This window comes from Vicugna pacos, chromosome 6, assembly GCF_048564905.1.
Source record: "Vicugna pacos chromosome 6, VicPac4, whole genome shotgun sequence".
In the NCBI taxonomy this organism is placed as follows: domain Eukaryota; kingdom Metazoa; phylum Chordata; class Mammalia; order Artiodactyla; family Camelidae; genus Vicugna; species Vicugna pacos.
The window spans coordinates 29184835-29204411 of record NC_132992.1 but is presented as its reverse complement, the minus strand read 5'-3'; the positions used below and the strand labels follow the sequence as shown (position 1 = coordinate 29204411).

At 45.7% G+C, this 19577-nt stretch overlaps 1 protein-coding gene across 1 annotated transcript in view; it reads right to left on the bottom strand.

Annotated features, from left to right (window-relative positions):
- Positions 1–19577, bottom strand: part of RYR3 (ryanodine receptor 3) — a 195396-nt gene that overhangs the window by 152226 nt on the left and 23593 nt on the right. Inside the window, exons 7-12 of the mRNA XM_072962745.1 lie at positions 18321–18407; positions 16692–16918; positions 14470–15277; positions 12111–12311; positions 7266–7368; positions 6315–6452 (exon numbers count right to left, since the gene is read on the bottom strand). Coding sequence (XP_072818846.1) covers positions 6315–6452; positions 7266–7368; positions 12111–12311; positions 14470–15277; positions 16692–16918; positions 18321–18407 — 1564 coding nt within the window. The remainder of the gene's footprint in view (positions 1–6314; positions 6453–7265; positions 7369–12110; positions 12312–14469; positions 15278–16691; positions 16919–18320; positions 18408–19577) is intronic.

Sequence of the window (19577 nt, the reverse complement as noted above, 5' to 3'; positions counted from 1 at the left end):
AAAGTCCAACTGCTTGCTAGAATATTCTACACCTCATTACAACAGGAGTAGCCGACATTTACTAAGAGCTCCCTGTGTGTCAGGCCCTGTGCTAAATGCTGCATCTGAGTTATCATTTAACTCTTATGTGACCACATAAGAATAGGAAAGACAGATGTGGCAGGAACCATGTTTCTCTAACCACGATGGCCACTGTTAAATGAATCATCACTTTTTTTTTTTTTATTTTGGCCAAGAAACACTTCAACTTTTTTTGTTTGTGTCCATATTCTTTTTCATCATAGGTTACTACAAGATATTGAATATAGTTCCCTGTGTTGTACAGAAAAAACTTGTTGTTTATCTATTTTATATATAGTAGTTAGTATCTGCAAATCTCGAATTTCCAATTTATCCCTTCTCATTCCCTTTCCTCCCCAGTAACCATAAGTTTGTTCTTTATGCCTGTGAGCCTGTTTCTGTTTTGTAAACAAGTTCATTTGTAAGAGACACTTCGATTTGATGAATGGACCAAGGTTTCCGTAAACAGGTGGTCTGCTGAGGCGGCGCTGGGGTGAGTGCCTTACAGGAGCCTCTGTGCACAGCTGGACCCCACACAGCGCCCAGTCCCCCTGGCCAGGCTGCCCTTGACCTTGGCACTCAGGGAAGCCCACCTGTGGACAGTCTCGTGATAGCTGGATATTTCTGCTCAATCCAGTATACTCCCTGGGTGGTTTTCTATCTGGGCCAGAGCCTCCCCACCTGTGAAGGCAGAGACAAGCGCGGAAGCAGACAGCTTCACCCCCAGGCTGTCTCCCCAGCCAGCGGGATACCCCCTTCCCTCAGGCAGCCCCGCAAACCACCCGGAGACGGCACTTCTGCGCGTTGCCCAGGCTGCCGGCCCAGCCCGTCTCTGTGGCCTCCTGGGTCTCATTCATCACATGGAGATAATTAGCCTGTTGTTTTTGAAATCAGTCAACCAGCCTCATAATCACTTTTTCAGAAACACTCAGGCGATTAAATGACCGATAATGACAAGGGGGAAAGAGCAGAGAGAGAACAGATGATGGCTGTGGAAGTGTTAGGGAGGGAAACGCCGGAAATGAAGACGGAGCCGAGACAGGCAGCAAAGGGCTCCGCGATGGGAGGCCTCTGGCTTTACTCTGTTGGGAAAGTCATCACATTGCTTTTATTTTTGTTTCTATATCTGTTCAGGGTGGAGAATAAACAAGCTACCGCCCAGCATCCTTGGTATCTGCTTCCTTATCTCCCCTCCGATCCCTGCAGCGCCCTCGCCTGGGCGTCCGTGCATAATTCTGAAGGCGCACGGGTCCTGGCTGTAGTGCAAGATTCCAACCTCCGCCTCTTTTTCGCTTGTTGCAAGAACTTTGTCCAAATTATCTGGCTTCTCCCAGGCTTAGCTGCCTAGTGTACAAAATGGAAACCTGGTGGTCACTCTATCTGGTTGCTGGCTGTGGGGATAAACTCAGACGAGGTAAAAATCAGGTTCTAGCAGAGAACCTGGCACAAAGTGGGGGCTCAATCAATGGTAGCTTTGCTCTCTCCTGACAACCAGACTCTCTTCTCTGTCACTAAAACACAGGCTGACACAGGCTACCCCAAGGGTGGGCCTGACACCGACGGATAACATAGATTCAGAACACCTTAATTCTTTCTGCATTTAACCATATACAGATATATACACACATGCAAACATACAGGGTCCAGGGATTAGGACGTGGGCGTCCGTGGGATCAGTCTTGCCCACCACACCACCCTTATTCAAGTCCTCAGAACCTCTCATCCAGGGTCCTGCAGTGATGTTCCAGTGGACCTCCATATACTGAATGTCTCCTCGCTACAGCCCTTTGGATTGTTTCCTTGCTAAAACAGATTGACCAGTGCTTAATACAGTGCCTCAGGTATGGCAGGTGATCAACATTTTCACAGCCCAAAATACTTAAAATCAATGTTCACTCTGTGCTAGGCACACTTCAAAGCACTGTGCACATATTAACTAATTTCATCATCGCATCAACATAATGAACTGAGTGAGTATTAATGCTATGTCCATTTTACAGATGTGAAAACTGAGGCACCGAGATGCTGGCACACGCTCAGTCTCCCGGCTATTCTGTGGCAGAGCAAGAATTTAAGACCAGGCAGCCTGACTCCAGAGCCTGGTGCTCATAACTACCTCACTATTATTGAGCAAAAAAATAATTTGGTCCTCCAAAACTGTTCATAGCCATTGCTATGATGTTATCATATAAATAATAAGGATAGAAATTGGACTCAGGTGGACAAAGGTTTGAAGTTTTTATGCTACCACTGTGTGACTCTGGAAAGTGACCTAATCTGTCTTTGCTTCAGTTTCTTCAGCAGTAAAATAGGAAAAAAATTGTCTACTAAAGATATATTTTTTCTACTGAACATTTTCATGAGAAAGGTAATACAGAAGGGCTTAAGACAATGCTCAGGATGCAGTGCGTACCATGTACATGTTAACCCCGCCTTCCCCACAACTATAAGGCCAAGTAGTATAAAACACATGGCTATAATAGCAGGTCACATGCTAAGACTGAAGGCAGTTTAACCACTGGATTCTTCAAGACACTGTTCTAATACCACCCTACCTTTCCACTCTAGCCCATTCTATTCCTCTTCTGACTCAGCCAATCTCAACTCATTACCACTCTTGGAATATATTTTTCGCCTCTGGGCTTTGTTGAAGTAACTCCTTTCATCAAATATGCCTTTCCCTTATATATCTCCCCATCTACATTCTTTGTGGATGCTTTTCCAATGCCCTCCTCTGGCCACCTACTGTATTTCATCTTGACTCCTTTATAGCACATCCGATCTCATGATTATACTGAGTTGCCAGTCCATATCCATCTCCTCCTTTGTCTATAAGGTCCTCATTTTCTTCATCTTTGTGAGCCTCACATGACTAACATGCAGGGGAGGTCAAAAAGACTTATGCCAATGAGCTGAATGTGGAAACAAGTAAGATACAGCCCTAGTACTATGTCCTGGGAAGAAAGCAAACAAGTAAACAGATACCCTACCTAAGGTGGAAAGCCACACGTGCCCTGTTAGAAATTTCACAATATGGCAGGAGTAAGGGGGGATGGAGAATGAGGTTGAAAGAAAGGCTTCATGGAGGAGGTGTCTTTGTGTATATGAGGCTTTTCGGAGAGAATTTAAAGAGGCTTAGAAATATTGCTTGAGTGTCACAGATAAAACTTGGGCTAAGTTATCTTACTTCCTGTGTGAGTATTTGTGTTGGGGCCCAGGATTTATTTTGGTGAACAGTAGACTTTTCCCCCTTGTCAGCATGAGAAAATGCTGCAGCATTTAGGTGGGGGAGAATTTTGACCTAGGACTCTTAGGTTATTCCGGGATTGGGTAAGAGCTGATACAAGTAGCAGCTTTCTTTGCAAAGAGGAGATGATAAAAAAAGAACCTGCTGTGGGAAAAGCACTTGGTGAATGACGTAGGTCAGAAATGCACCAACTGTGAGCTGTGAAGTGACAGGTGATGTTTTTGCTTTGTTAACTTCAGACTTTAGCAAAAAGAGGTGGTTGGCCTCTTCTGGAGAAATAACTCAGTGGCTACACATTTATATCCAAGGAAAATCTACTTAAATTGTCGCGTGTGAGAGGCACTGGCCTTGAGCCAACAGGCAAAAGATTTTCTTGGGAAGTTGCTGGATCGGGATATTGAAAAGAAATGTGACTTTGCATGGTGGGCTGCTAAGAGATTTTTTTTTTAACTTCTTCATTATCATACAATCATTTGGTAAGACTGTAACAACTTCCACCACAATATGGCTTGGAAATACTTTGGGCAAATCCCTGCAACACTGACCCAGCTAGCAGGACTCTTATGGGTTCCAGAACACTGCTGCTTCCTCTTTTCTAAAAGTTGAGGTTCCTCCTGCAGGTGATCTGGCCAACATCAGCTGCTCATAGAAGAGAACCTGCACCACCTAACCTGAAAACTGAGTCCAGATTTTTGGCTGGGTGAAAGATGTTAAAATTTTGACTTCTCTTGGGTTCAGATTTCCTGCATATTAACAATGAGTCACAGCAGTGAGCTACCTCACAGATGTAGTAAGCGAGATAAAAAGATGATGGTTTTAAGAAGCCATTCTATATGTCACACTTGGACTGGGGGTTCATGATACATATGCTGATAAATTCTCTGGCAAGCTTCATGGGACAATGGAAAGAGTGTGGGATCAGAGTCAGAAGACCTCAGTCAAGTCACAGCTTTATTCATCTTGACTACCTTGCGCTGTTGACATCCAATCATCCGAAAATTTTTCTGGAACCACACAAAGGTGGAAAGAATAAGTGAACAAACAAGTCTCCCTTAACTCTTTCCAGTCCTATTTTCATGAACTATACAATGAAGGAGTGAAAAAGACTAACAGCAGTAAATGAATATATATGAAGTATTTGGTAAGTTGTCAATTCACTATAGCACGTCGTTCTCATTGCCTATACTTTTACTACGTCATCAAATGTAAGGGTAAGAGAAATGGTACGCAGTGACAGGGACAAAGTTACCAATATTTTAAAGGCCTGGAAACCTTTATGGCCACTGGCTATGTATTCAGAAATATCATTTCCATTTGATCAAGTTAAAAATGATTTTGGGGGTACGGCAGTTAAACCATTCTCAAGATTTTCTCTTAAAATGTCAGCCCGGAGTGACAAGCTTTATGTCTCTGGAAGGTTTGGCAGGGAGCCCCCATGCTGACCACCAGACATGCTTGGCCACCTTCTATTTCTGTTTCTGGGACTCCAGGACAGAAGACTTAAGACACAAAGCTTGAACCTCTCATAATTCTGCTTGTGGAAGGGAAGCAGTGTGGGGTGAACCGTGCAGTCTCATGCTGCTGTGGCCTTTCCGGTTTCCTTGCGCATCCTGCCAGAACAGACAGAATATGGTCTTTCTACCTGAGACCAGGGATAGCAACACTAAAGACTGCAATCCTCGGAGCCTGGATACCATCCTTAGAGTTCGGGAGACTTCACAGAGCCAGGTGATTTCACCTGACCAACTCCATTTACCTAACATGAAGCAGTCACCTTGTAGGACCCGCTGGTTGTGACATACTGTGTTAGAAAGAAGCATCTACTTTCAAAACAGACACTCTGCTGGTAGTATGCGGCAGCTCAGTCTATTTTTAGTTCTGCTTCAGCAGTAACCACAAAGGGAGTCTAAACTCACTTATTCAGGCCTTTGAAACCTGCTGGCATGTCTTCACCAAAGACCTCCCCTCCCCCGCTCCACGGTGACAAACAGGACTGATCAAGGGTTTTCAGTGCGACCGCTGCCAAGTACCCCATACACTCTTCCAGAGGCTTCTACACTTCTGCTGATAAATGGAGAGGATTCTTTCCCTTCAGAGATAGTCTGACAAAGATGGAAGGTCAGTATAAAGGGCAATAAGATGTATGAACCCCAAAGTAGTATTTTCAGACAAACCGATCTTATCTTGACAGTCTCCTGCTCTAGTCTATAACTTGAAAGCACGTTCTAAGATGGATAGGACCAGGGAACAAGACAAAAAGCAACCATATTAAACCTGGTAAATTCCTTCTTCTTTAGATAAGTAAAACATTTGCAGAATCTGGTACTATAGAGTAGACTGATTATGATATGCAACCTTCCTCTTGAAAGTTTATGGTTTATGGACAGAACACTGCCCTGCAGAACTAATCATGATCTTGTTTCGACATGGGTTGAAATGGTAGGAATCATCTGTACTGTAAAGACCAGAGAAATGAATTTGGACATTTGGGAATATTGAAAAATAGAAGGTTCGCTAGGATGGTATGTTAGGAAAATCATAGCCAAAACCCGAAAATAACCCCATCCAAAATTCCACATCCTATTCCTTTTGCTTCTCCCTCTTATTATTACATTGTTTCCTGACTGGGGCAATTTTCAATGCTGCGGAACCGCAAACAAAAGTGACAGAAACAACAACGGTTAGAAGAGGAGGAATAGGAAAACATACAAGAGAGAAGAACAGAAATCTGCTTTCAGGCATTTTAAAGCGGGCAGACAAGGGCAGATGCACCTAGCCATCCATCCCTTTCGGAAGACTCTGAAAGTTCCTTAAGTCAGGAGACAAGCATAGCCCCAGATACGCAGCAAGAAGTACCACCGCTTATAACAGAATGCCCAGATGCTTCTTTGAACCCCAGCAGCTCTTCTCTATCCCACACTATTGGTTAGAAAGCCCGTTACCTTAATTTAGTCTTAGAAGAGCCCCAGGCTGGCAAGTACTGTGACTGAAAGGCACTGTCACTTACTAGGGCTTCTCTCCTCTTCCTCCGATGGCTGCTCCTTCTCCGGCTTGGGAAGGCCTTTGATTTTATACACCAGGGCACGGAATCTTCCTGTCCAGGAGGCGTCTTCCTCCTCTTCTTCCTCTTCCTCCAGGGGAACCCCTAGGAAGTCACAGAACAGAGTGACCACCTCAAACAGTGCATGAAACCACCATATGATTCAAAGCCCAGAAAAACACTGCTTTCCACCCTTTGGAACTTTCTAAAGACACTGTAGGCAGCCTCCCATAAATATTCATCTACATGATGTCTTTGAGTTTTTAAAAAAGATGATTTCTTGATTATCAGAATATCAAGTAATTTCAATCTCAAGACTGAACTTTTCCTAACCTATACCCAAAATGGGCTCTAGAGTATCTGGAAAGAAAGAGTGAGTTATGTCAAATGAAAAGATCATCTTTTATCCATGTATTACTCACACCAACCACCCATGTACCAGCAGCACAAATGCTGACAGCCACTTAAAACCGGCAGATTTGCATCAGAGCAGGGAGAGCTGGCTTAGAATCCTGAAGGGCAGACATGACCATACTCATACCACTGCAGAAGCTAAGGAGCAAAGGGGATCAGAATCTTGCCTCAGCTGAGAGCAAAGTCCTCACCATTTAACTTTAAGTAAATTGGCCGACGTTTATATAAAGATCAGTTCTTTTCTTTCCTTCTTCAGAGACCCAGTTCCCTCTCTCAGATCTGAGCAAAATCTCTTCTAGGTAGAAGGCGTTTCAGTCATATATTATGCCTGGATTTCTATGTCTTGCATCTCCTCTGACCCAGATAGTTTGGAGAAAACCATTTCTTAGACAATTTGTATTGTAATTTTAAATAGAGAACTAACTTCACAATTCCCTACTAACTTCTAACAAAGGAATCGGGAACAGACCCGTCTTTGATAAAGCTTTTATCTCAGAAGCTCACCACAGTGAATGAGAAGGTCCTCGTGGAAGTCATAGAGCTCCTCCCGGATCTCCTCTGGGCACGGGCAGTTCTCCCCAAGTTGAAAGTTAAGAAGCATGTTGATCTTTGAGGGACAAAGAAGAACGGCTAGTTGGTTCTCAAGGTCTGTCCCAAGAACACAGATTCAACCTTAATCAGACACCTAACATTCTTTGCCAATTTTATTTAACTCAAATTTTTTTTTTTTGGTAAAGATGGTCAACCTTTAAAAGTAGCTTTCACTTTTTTCTTCTGATTATAAAGGTAATTTGTTAATGACATAAAATTTGGAGAATACCTAAAGAAGAAAACTTACTGAGATCGCTCCACTCAAAAATAACCACTGTTAATATCTGAGTTAGTATCTTTATGTATGCAGACTAAGATCATACTCTAGATAAACTTTTTTTTAAAAATTATAGTCGGTTTACAATGCTGTGTCAATTTCTGGTGTACAGCATAACAGTTCATTCATATACACACATACATTCCTTTTCATACTCTTTTCCATTATAGGTTACTACCAGATATTGAATATAGTTCTCTGTGCTGTACAGTATGAACTTGTCATATACCTAATTTATATACAGTAGTTAGTATCTGTAAATCTTGAACTCCCAATTTATCCCTTCCTACTCCTTCTTCCCCCAGTAACCATAAGTTTGTTTTCTATGTCTGTGAGTCTGTTTCTATTTTGTAAATAAGTTCATTTCTGTCTTTTTTTGATTCCACATATGAGTGATAAACTTTTTTGAAATCCAATTTTTTGACTTAATTTATCTCGAGAATTTTCTTGTTTTCTTAACCTGACCTTCAGCAGGTGCACTGCATCTCATCATATGATTGAACAGTAATTTATGTAAAATTTATGTAAAATGAATGATCTGCTATGAAATATTTAAGTTGTTTTAATTTTTTATCCTGATAAGTAAAGTTGGTTGGAATTTCCTTTTACATAATTTTTGTTCACATCTCTGATCATTTTTGAAGGATAAACTCAGAGGAGCGAAATGCCTGGATCAAAAGGTTTGCTCATTTTAGCGGCTTTTGATACAAATTGCCAAATTGCCCTCCAGAAAGCTCACAACAATTTGCATTATTACCAGATTTATACAAGAGTGTGTATTACTTTGCCATTTCCATTACGGTAATGAGAGTTAACCCATTTTCAAACATTTTCCAATTTAATGGGTAAAAAATGTCATATCCCTGTTGCTTTAATTTTGCATTTAATTGGTGAATCTGAACTTAGTTTTTCCACACAGGACTGTTTTTATCTCATATTCTATAAACTTCCCAACCATGTTCTTCCTCCATTTTTTCTGTTGTGTGACTATCTTTTTAGAAATTAATTGGTGAGTGCTTCGTACATCTCTATATAGAGTATTAACTCTTCGTAGTATACACACCAAATACACGTCCCAGGCTTTAGTGACGTTTAATTTTGTTTATAGAATTTTTTTTTGACACATAGGTTTTATGTTTTGCAATCAATCATCTTTTCTTTACACTTTTGTGTCAGAGATTCTTAACTGATTTTGTGCCATAGACCACTGTGACAGTCTGGTGAAACTCAGAGATTTTTTCCTCAGATTCATACTTTAAATATCTAAAATAAAATATAGATGATTATGAAGAGAAACAGTTATACTGAAATCTAGTTATCAAGATCATAGAAAACAGATGCGTGATATAGTGATATATGCTTATTTATTAACTCATTAAACAAAAAGCTGTAGTGGCAGCTCTTACATCCACTGTGATCTTGAACTCGTGATGAATGTAAATGACATTTCAAGGGATTATGACCACTGTAATACGATATGAAAAGATATGCAATTTCTGTGGGTGACAAAGTCAAGTACTAGTACTGGCTTTGCTGCCTACATCAAAAATGGAAAGAAGTGCCATCTGAGATTAATGAAAAGTTGCTAGAAATAAAGCTGTCATTCATCTCCCACTCAGATTCCCGGGTGTCTAAATCCTTCCACAGACCCATGACCCCAGGACTAGTGAGTATCTGGAGGCGCTGAAGTAACGACTAGACGTAATCTTGTCCATGTTGCTGCCTCAGGCAGGGAAACCAAAACTCCTCCAGGCACAGGAGGAGTCTCCCCTTCTGTTTAGGATTTCTCGGTTAAAAAAAATCTACAATCTCTTTTATTACGTCATGAGCCTTATTTAATACCGTTAGGAAGATCCCTATTCAAAGCTCCTACTGCAAATTAATTTTTTTGGAAGTAGTAGAGGTACTGTTTTTAATAAAATAATATTCATAAAGCCAGTTCAAAAAGTAATTTTTGTGGTCATTCCGCAATGTTAGATTATGGTACTATATTAACAACCTACACAGATGAGTTGTTTATTAAGTAAAAATAAGATCTGTAGATCTGGTTCCGGAATCAGCGGAGTTCATTTCTTACTCAGAGACATTTCCTGCAGTGGAACACTCAGGGAGCAAGTGCCTCACCAGCCTTCAGGGCGTAACACCCCAAGGGAGTGGGCTGGATTTTCTGCCGCAGGTCATCATACACTTTAATGAGGTCCTTTTCAAAATGAAAGGCTTGCTGACCATGCTCGGCTAATGTGCCAACAGCCATTGGACTCATCTTCGTTCTACCTGCTTTTGTGTTTAATTACATCCTCCAAGTATTTTTTTTCCATCTCTCTGTGAATACTTTATGGAGGTAGGGCTGAAACCTCTATTTTATCCTCAAAGTTTACAGAAGAATGAGGTAATCGTATCAGTGTTTTAAAATTCTAATTCCTATGCATCCTATATTCCAAGTGATTCTGCATTGCTATGCCTTGAAATTAATGGAAACCCTCCATATCTACAGGGAGGTTCCTTCCAGGAATGAGTGCTCTGGGGGTGGGGGGCGGTGGCAGATGGGACAGCTGAGTTTGGTAACAGTGTCCATTTCTAGACCAGCAGCATGAGCATCACCTGGCAACTTGCTAAACATGGCAGTTCTTGGGACTTACCCTGGACCTACTGAATTAGAAACCCTAGAGGTGGGACCAGCAATCTGTGTTTTATGGAAGCTTCCAGGGATTCTGATGTCTGCTCAAGAATCCCTGGTGTAGCTCATTAGGGAAGGACTTCTTGAGACAGAAACTTCTGAAGTGGGTCTGAAATGACTGTTCAGAGGACTGTCGAGAAGGCTAAAGGAGGAAGTGATGGTAGGTGCTGAGGATGGCAGAAGAGAAGACAAGGAGGCAGAGAGGAGGGGAAAGGAAGGGTGGAGCCAGCCTGGCCCTTCCAGGAGCCAGGACCATGAGTTTTGTGTCTAGGAGGCCAGTGTTAGACGGACACCCCAGTCCAGGCTGGGTTAAGGAGAGGCCCGAAAACAGGCATCTACTGGCTCACTGACGAAGGCGACACAACATGGCACGAGGCAAAGGCAGATACCTCGGACACTGAAACTAATGACAGCTTCTGGAATGTTTACTCCATGACAGGTTTCCCACTAAGTGAGCTAGGTGAATTAGCTCCGGGGATTCTCACAAACATCACCCACACTTCTTGGCCTGAAGGAATTGAGACAGAGAGAAGGAATGTGCCCCAGACGACACACTGAGGGATGGGGGACCCAGAACCAGAGCCGTGGTCTGAAGTCATTCTAATCACCACATCTGCTTTCCCATTTTTCAAAATTATGAGTCAGCATTTGCCCAGTGAAACAGGGAATGTTCACACCTGTTGCCAGTCGAAAAGCAGCCTGACAACACTTGTAAAGTCTTCAAGAATAATTCACAGTCCCTGCATTTTCCTCAGCACAGCACAGAGTATCTGCTCCCGTCCATCCAGAGCCTCCTTATTTTGCCTCCAGCAAAGAGATAAGCTCTGTCTGCTCTTTATCAAGGCTAGAACATTCAAGTGAATCTCAAAAAGCCAAGATCCGTGGTTCATTTTGAAGCCGGTCTACCTATATCCTATAAACTAGGCGAGGAAAGCAACAGGACCAGCCTGTGGTTGCGGCATTGACAATTATACCGACAATTTATGGACAGGCTGCTTATTAAATATATATACGATCCAAAGATGTGGTTTTAGAGACACAGAATGAATTTCTCCACAGAAAAATCTATCTTTTGAACCCTGAGGGAGCAGTGCCAAGCAGCCTGCAGGATATACGTGGGCAGCTGAGCCACGGGGACAAAAGGAAACAGTGTACAAGCTGTCCCTCTCTCACCTGCAAGTTTCTCCCCAGGCTTTTCATTCTTTTCAAAGCCACCTTCCTTCCCCCCAGGCAAGGCGGACTACAAGGTGGGGTACTGCAAAAAATGAAGACGACACATTGCCCAAGAGGCTTCCTGGGGCTGGACAGGGCTTCGAGGGGGTCCTGGTCACTGGGTGAGGGGGTTTGGGCCCTTGGAGGAGAAAGACTGTGCATATACTCTCTAAGTCGGGAAATGGTGACCATATTCTGTTGATTTCTGATGGAGAGTAGTGACTTCGGGAAGGACTAGACAGAAAGTCTTCTAAGGGGTGGAGCTGGATCCTGACAGCGATCTGGGCTTTGACTCACTGACGGGACATGAGCGAGGGAGGGCAGGGAGGAAGTCCTGCCCTACGTGCGGTTTCAGAGGGTTATTTTCCCACCCAAGACCACTGGCAGGTGCTCCTCAGTTGTGTCAGCACAGGACTAGCCTGTCCACTGGTGCCAGAAGGGGTCTCTCAATCTCTCCCAGTTCTTGTGCCTCCCCACCACTCCTCCTATCACCACCCCTGACCCCCGGCACATAAAGGCTTTGTGCATCCTGCTTCGTAGGGTTCAAATTCTTCCATAGGAACAGGACAGAGATTCAGGAAGGGGTTCTCACCTGCTCCTGCGGGGGTGAGCGGAACTCCCTGGTTTTCCGGGCGGTCAGGGCTGCAGACATGTTCAGGGCTTGCATGAGCTCATTGTAGCGGAACTTCTGATTTGCCTGGAGCTTGGAGACATAAATGTCGCCAAATGCCACAATGGCCTCCACTCGGTGCTGCAGCTCACAGTCACAGAGATAGCTGAGGAGCTCACACATCTGCAACAACAGTGTGCACACATGAATATAACAATGCTCTGCGTATAGCGGTGAAGCAGCCATCATCCTCACTTTACAGACAGTAACACTGAGACTTGGGCGATTTAAGGAACGGGCTCAGTGTCACACAGTAACCATAGAGCTATTACTTAAATTCAAGTTGGCCATTATTGGATGACTCTGGATTAGTACTTGACCCCAGGGACCAGCTCTTCACCACTGAGGCCAGAAGACAACAGGAAAATGAGCTCATTAAAGACATGTCTGCCTGTGGAAAGGAAGAACAGCATCTGAAGGAGATGGTTCTCCCAGGGCTCTCGGCTCAGCACAGAAACCACCCACAGCCGCACCTGTGAGCACTGGCTCCTTCCTGACATCCTCCGGTGCTGGATGATGGGAAATCGAGGCTTTCGTTTCCCTCCCCACCTTTCACTGTTTTTGTTTATCGGCTCTGTTTTTCTGTGATCAGTTCTTTAGGGTTGTAATAACTGATCTTATCGCTGTTAGAATTCGTACTAACAAGGAAAACAATAGCCATGCCTCGCTGAGCACTATTTGCCAGACCCTGTGCCAAGCACTTGCCATACTCTGTGTGTGCTCCTTGTGTTTTTGCTAAGGCAGAAGTTCTGTTAAACCACCTCCACTCAACCCCTCACATGTGACTACAGGACACTGTCTGGTGTGTCCAGGCACAGACGAGACCCCTGGTGGTGGGGTGCTCTCACCTAGCAGGACAGTCTCTGGCACATCTGCACACCTCTGCTCCCGCCACGTAAACTGGAACCTGGAGCTCATGCCCATCATACTTGTGATTATAATGATAACATTTAATTAAAAGTCACATGAGTCAATGAAACAGGAAAACCAAGTTGAATGACTAGGGAACATCTGTGAAAGCCAAGTTTGTTTTTTTTTTGAAGCCTAAAATTGAATGTGAGTTAGACAAATTTAAAAAATTGGGAGGCATAAAAATCTAGATGCATTCTGCACTCAGGTTGCCTTCCAATTACCTCTGAATTTGCAGCCTGCTTTAAAGACCCCAAACTGGCAATTGTGGGTGGTGTGTGACAGGCGTCACCCTTGGAAAAGAGGACTTCATGTGCCAATCAGGGGCTCACACTGAAGAAAAGGTCTTGGTCCTCCATCAGAGAAGCACATTTCTATATTTTAATAAAACACCTAAGATGTATATATATATAAAAATTACTACACTTCTCTATACTCAATATTTGATGACCTGACCACTTACCAACTCCATCACACTGAATTAGACAGCTTCAACTGCAGATTACTCTGTTATAATGTTTAATGATAACACAGATTTCGTATTATATTTTATAAAAATACATTTTAATGTTATGCCTTATTATATCGTCACCCACATTTTACAAATCATAAAGCTAAGACCGGTGGGCTGACTGACTCGGCAAACTTATTGAGCTGGTAAGCGGCCAAGGAGCAGGGGTTGAAATCCAGGGATGCCCGAGCCAGGCTCACTCTGCTGAGACAGACTCCTCTGTTTCTTTTCTCTCTTTTTTTTTTCTCTCTATTTATTTTCATTTCTCTTTTCACAGTGCTGCGAAGAAAAGAGCTAGCATCATTTTCAGTGCATCATCGATGTGAGCTTACATCAGGGAAGACTATGTTTTAGGAAACACTGAGTTTCCCCAGGTGATGCCAAGGGGCAGCTCGAAGTGAGCAGAGCTCCTAGCTCAGACGGCAGCTTCTCTGAGTGCCAGTGGGGCAGGCCCACGTGAGCCTGGTGGTCAGAGCATGGCAACAAGTGAGAGTGAGTGATGAGTGTGGTTATCCTACAATGCTAATTCCTTTGCTCTCCTCCACAGCCAGAGGCTCCTCCCTGTCTCCAGACAAGATCTCACAAGTGAGCCCTTTAGTCCCAAAGGAAGAGAGGGAAGATCAGGGCAAATCCATCACTGGTACTAGAAAAACAATTCTAGAGCACGTGCCTTATTGATGAAGGCTGGTATTTCTGTTGTGCTTTGGGGAGACTTAGGGAGTAGCTCCTGGCTCAGTAACAAGCAGGCCCAGTGGGCCCTTCTCCCTGAGCACTCCACGTTTAGGCCAGTGTCCACAGTCCCAGCCTCACCGCCAGGCTGCGCCGTCTCCCTCCCAGCTCTTCCCAAGGCCAGGAAGTTACCTGCAGCTTGACAGACTCCGGTAACCGGGTCTGCAGCAAGCCTTTGACGGGAGCCTCCTTGCCGGCCTCCTTGCTGGCCTTTTCCCCAGCCTCCACAGCCTTCTCCTCCACCTGCGTCACCTCCTCCTTCTCTGCCCCCTCCTCCATCTCTGCACTGTGTTCCCCAAACACAGAGGGGTCGATGAGGAGGAGGATCTGCCGAACGTCTTCATCGTCAAATACCCCCATGACCAGCAGAGTTCCAATGAGTTTCAGCACCGGCACAAACTGGAACTCCACAGACCCGCCGACGGGGTCCCGGATGTGAGCCCCGCTGCACTGCACGGCCTCCGTCAGCATGCTCAGCGCCTTCGTCTTGAGGAGCTCCAAGGGGATCTCGGGGCTCTGCTTCTGGTGCTCCTCGCTGGTCACGACGAAGCACGGGGTGGAGAACCTGAACCCTGGCTTGAGGCACGTTCTTGGGCCCACCCCAGGGAGCCCGTGCCTCTTGGACGCGTCGGGGTACAGGCGGATTTTCCGGGTGGTGCCGGTGATGGGGATGATGTACTCATTCTTCATCATCAGCTTCCTCTCCTTCGCGCTGGCCAGGTGGATGCTGATGAGCAGGTCATAGAAGCCAGAGCGCAGGAGGCCGGGGAGGTACTTGTTGTCAATGGCGTAGAAGAGCTGGGAGAGGTCCACGTGGCTGCACAGGGCGTAGGCCACCCGGCTGTTTCCCAGGGCACACACGGCGCTGTAGAGTCTCAGCGTGTGGTAGTGGAACTGCATCAGGTCCTCCTGCTCACACAGCTCCAGGATGTCCACACACCTGAGGGCGGGACAAGCCCGGGAGAAAAACAGGCCGGAATTCAGCAGAGTGCGTGCTCTCTGAATCCCCAGGGATTGCACCCGACCCAGTGAAGGTGGAGGGGCTGGGAGCCCGGAGGAGTCTCTGTCCCACCTTCCCTGACAGGTTATCATTCCTCTCCCAGTTCTCGTCCGTATCTCAGCTCCTGATCATCCACCACTTCTAACTACAAGGGACTCAAAAGTCTGTAAGACTTGAAAGACACAAGCTTATCAAAAATGAAAGTCATTATTAGGGGGAAAAAAACGAATCTTAAAACTGAAAACATTCGGGGACGTGACAGAGATGCCCCATGACTTGGTCCTCTTCTTTCTAGACTCAGGGGATCCTCGTTTCCAGAGGTAAGAGCGCCTCAGAAGACACAGCAGAAGCCCTCCCCCAGTCTTCCCTCTGCAGCGTCTGCGTCATCTCCAATCTGCCATCAGCCACGGGGCTTTCCCTCTCCTGGAAACACACACACCCCTGCACTCCTGTCCAGAGAGGGGACACTTCCCAATTTGAGATGGGATGGCATCACTTTATCCATCCTGACTTTACAGATCTATCTGCCTGTATATTACTGCCTTGTTGGTGGGGGCTCAGGGCGTGGCCTCACATCTTTGCTTAGGTTTTCCACTTTGTCTTACTCCTCACTGTGGCTCTGTAGACCCTTCACTGTGGCTCACTTCCCCCTCCGGCAGCTGCACAGGATCCAGTGGAATACCTAAATGGGAGCTACGTGGGTGACAAATGCCTCCATCCTCTAGAATGTTAAATTTTTAGTCCAAGGGGTAACAACATCCATAAAATAAAACTTATGTAATTCTTACTAGGTACAGAAGCTGAACTAGATTTTATCAACATGATTTCTTTTTTTCCCCCTCCTCCCAGCAGTGCTCTGGGTGGCACTTATGTCAGGGTACTGAGGAGGAGACTGAGGCCTGGAGTGCACGACTAATTCACTCAAGGCCACACAGCCAGAACGTGATTGTGCTGGAACTGAATGGTGGCATCCAAGAGGGCTTCCTAACGAGGTGGGACCAGAAGCCTGATCTGTGGTTCTCCAAGCAAGCTAGGCACACCTCATTCTTCCCCTTCTCACCATCAATAACACATATTGCTGGGTCTCACTACGTTTTTGATGAAAGGCATGGAAACTTTCCTGAGTGCAGGCACTCGGAGCTACAGGAAAGGCCCCGTGGCAGGCACGTCATTGTGAATACCCCGCTGTTTCTGAGCGAATAGCGAGAGTAGGGAAAGGGAAGAAGAGAAACCGAGCCCTGGAGGAAATGAGCCGTCATCTTGGGCCCTTGGTCAACGAGGATGCTCCTCCCTCCCTTCCGGCTGGCTGGGCCTCGCCTCCCCGCCTCCCCGTGTCTGCGGGCCCCTCCACTACCTGTTCTCCTCGGGGATGTGGAGCGCCATCATCTGCAGGGGCTCCAGGCACTGCACCACCCAGCCGTGGCGCTCGCTCACCCGCTCCGTCTCCACCTTCAGGAAGCTGTTGGGCATGCGGCTCCAGAGCACGGGCTGGATGGTTTGGACGTCCAGCCGGGGCGGGCACTGTGGCACTGGGTTCTTCTCTTCACTCTTAAATATGGCCGCAGACAGGGGCATCGCGTTCTGGGGCAAGGCAGAGAGGCATGAGAGAGGAGGACACACGGGCAACACAGAGCTCCTCAGTGGCTGGATAATGCACCTGGACTGTCGTAGCCAACAGGACTGGTGCATGTCAAAGAGAGACAATGTATCTAGGCGTGATACAAAAGAACAAATCTGACTCCCTCTTAGATCTGTTCCTTTGGCTTTAACCCTGTGCTCTGTTTCTTGCTGGTTCTGCGCCTTTTGTAAAAGAGTGTTGCCTGCAGCCTGAAATATACAGGATAGTCTGTTCTCAAGGCGCTGACTTTTAAGAGCGTTAACACTTTTCCATTCATATAAAGATAAAAAGTCGCAGAACAGAAAGTAGCATTTGTTTTGTTGGAAGTTTACAGGGACACCACGACCTGACCCACAGGGACAGCTGCAAGAACAAAGGAATCAGACACCAAGAAGCTGGCAACAACCAACCACCATTTCCCCCGTAGTATAAAAGGAGCCTGAATTCTTGAAAATTAAGTAAAAAGATTAAAAGAAAAAACTTGAAGGCTAGGACTTTCATAACATATGAGGTACACACGAATGTGGTGTTCATGGCCAGGAAAAAAACCAGACCTATTATTTGGTTAGAATTGTTGGTCAACAAATCTTTCTCTCTCTACAGTTGTCTTTTACTTTTAACAGAACCCTGTTCTTTTAAATTTTCAAATATTAAAATATAATAAAGAAAAAGGCAGCTGTACCCACTGCTTAAACCTTTCACTAATAAACCAAATGAAATACTGCAATGGAAGTTGAGTCCTCCTGCCATCCATCATCCCTCATTTTCCTGACATCCCCCCTCTTCCCAGAGCCAGCCATTATCAGGCATTTAATGAGCTTTTTCCACTACATAGTTTTATATTTTTATTACATATAAAACATGTGTTGTATATATGTAGTTTTGTGAGACTAAAGATTTATATGTGGTTAAAAAAAAAAAAAAGGAGCCTGAATTCTAACTTGGGGAAGATGGTTCCTTAGGACGTTAGTCTGCCATCTTCTTGGCCTGCTGTCTTTCTGAATAAAGTTGTTACTTGTTGTCCCAACACCTCGTCTCCCAATTTACTGGCCTGTCATGTAACGAGCAGAACGAGTTTGGACCTGGTAACACAGGGACCAACGAGGGCTTTGCCGGCATTAGTTAAGACCTTGCATAACAGGTTTACATGAGCATTCTTTCCCTCAGCACCAGGAGAAGCGGGAGCAGGGGAAAATGGGAACCTACGTCCTGTCGTGTGAGTTTCACGGGCAAGTGGAGGGGTCCCGGGGGCATATGAGAAGCGAGAAGTGACAGATTCCGTGTTCTCAGGCCTGAGCTTTTCCCTCCAAGTGGTTAGTGCACCTTCTCATGTCATAGCCATTAGACTAGGGGAGAGATAAATACCTTCAGCTTCCCAAGTTCAAACTGAAACAAAGAGGTGCTTGTAGGTTGCAGGAAGACCGCTGGAAACACTTTGGTATTGGGCTCCACCTGGAAACCAAAACAAATGGAGAGGTTTGCTCAGCATTATAAAATCATAGGAGGTGAAATCAGGGGTGTTTTAATCAATGCCCTCACTCTAACTCGAGCTGAAAGAGGACAGTTAACCGGCTGGTCATTGTCCACTGCTCAGAAATTCCTAGGGACCTGGTGCCTGCTGGTAGATGCAGTCACAGCTCACCACCTTAAACACTCCTCTTCCTCTCTCTCCACCTGGGACTGAACCATCTTGTGTCATTTCATTTTCTCTCTCGGGTAACTGAAGCCAGCAGCCTCCTCTGGTGGGAACTATCAACTTGCCATCATAGGCAATGCCTGCTCTGGTCACAGAGTAACGTGAGATGCTGGCTCTTCACACAGCATGGAGACCCCTGGCCACGGGCAGCTCCATCATTCATCGCTCCTACCCATGGAAGGTGACAACTGAAGGCAGTGCAGTGACTTCAGCACTATTTCTGAAGGCACACGGACATTGGTCAGGCGAGCCCGGGGACTGACAGCAGGGCTTCTCAGCCTTGGTACAGCTGGTGTTGGGGCCGGGTAAGTGTGGGGGGGCTGCCCTGTGCACTGGGGGACAATTAGCAGCATCGCTGGCCTCTGCGCACTAAGACGTCCATCGTACTCCCCACCCCCACCACAATCGTGACAACCCAAAACGCCTCCAGAGGTTGCCAGATGTCCCTTGAAGGGAGAAGTGCTCCTACTTGAGAGCCCGCTTTGCAGGCAGGGACCATGGGGTACTTCCCCAGGGTAACCTGAGGAGGCTGCCCCCAGCACCTGTCTCCTGCAAAACCTCTCCTTCTCACCTGGTTCCCCTGGACTTCTCTTCACCCCTTCCTCCCTCTTCATGATTCTAGTTCTTACATTAAATGGTGCTGAGTTCACCAGCTGTCTTTCAGCTGCCATTTAGATGAGGCACGTGGATCTGTGCATTTGTGACATCAGGAGCTCTACCTGTTACTTGCTCACTTTGATGGAGGGCTTTGATCAGACTGGGAGGACCATGGAAGAAGAAATGGGACTCTGATTCCACCAACTAAAGCCCTTTGCCTTTAAGCAAATTTAAACATTAGGACATTCTCACGACTCTCCCAACGCGTCAGATTCGGGGGTGCTGGGCACTGTGAACATACAGCCCAAGCGTCCCCCAGTGAGTGACCT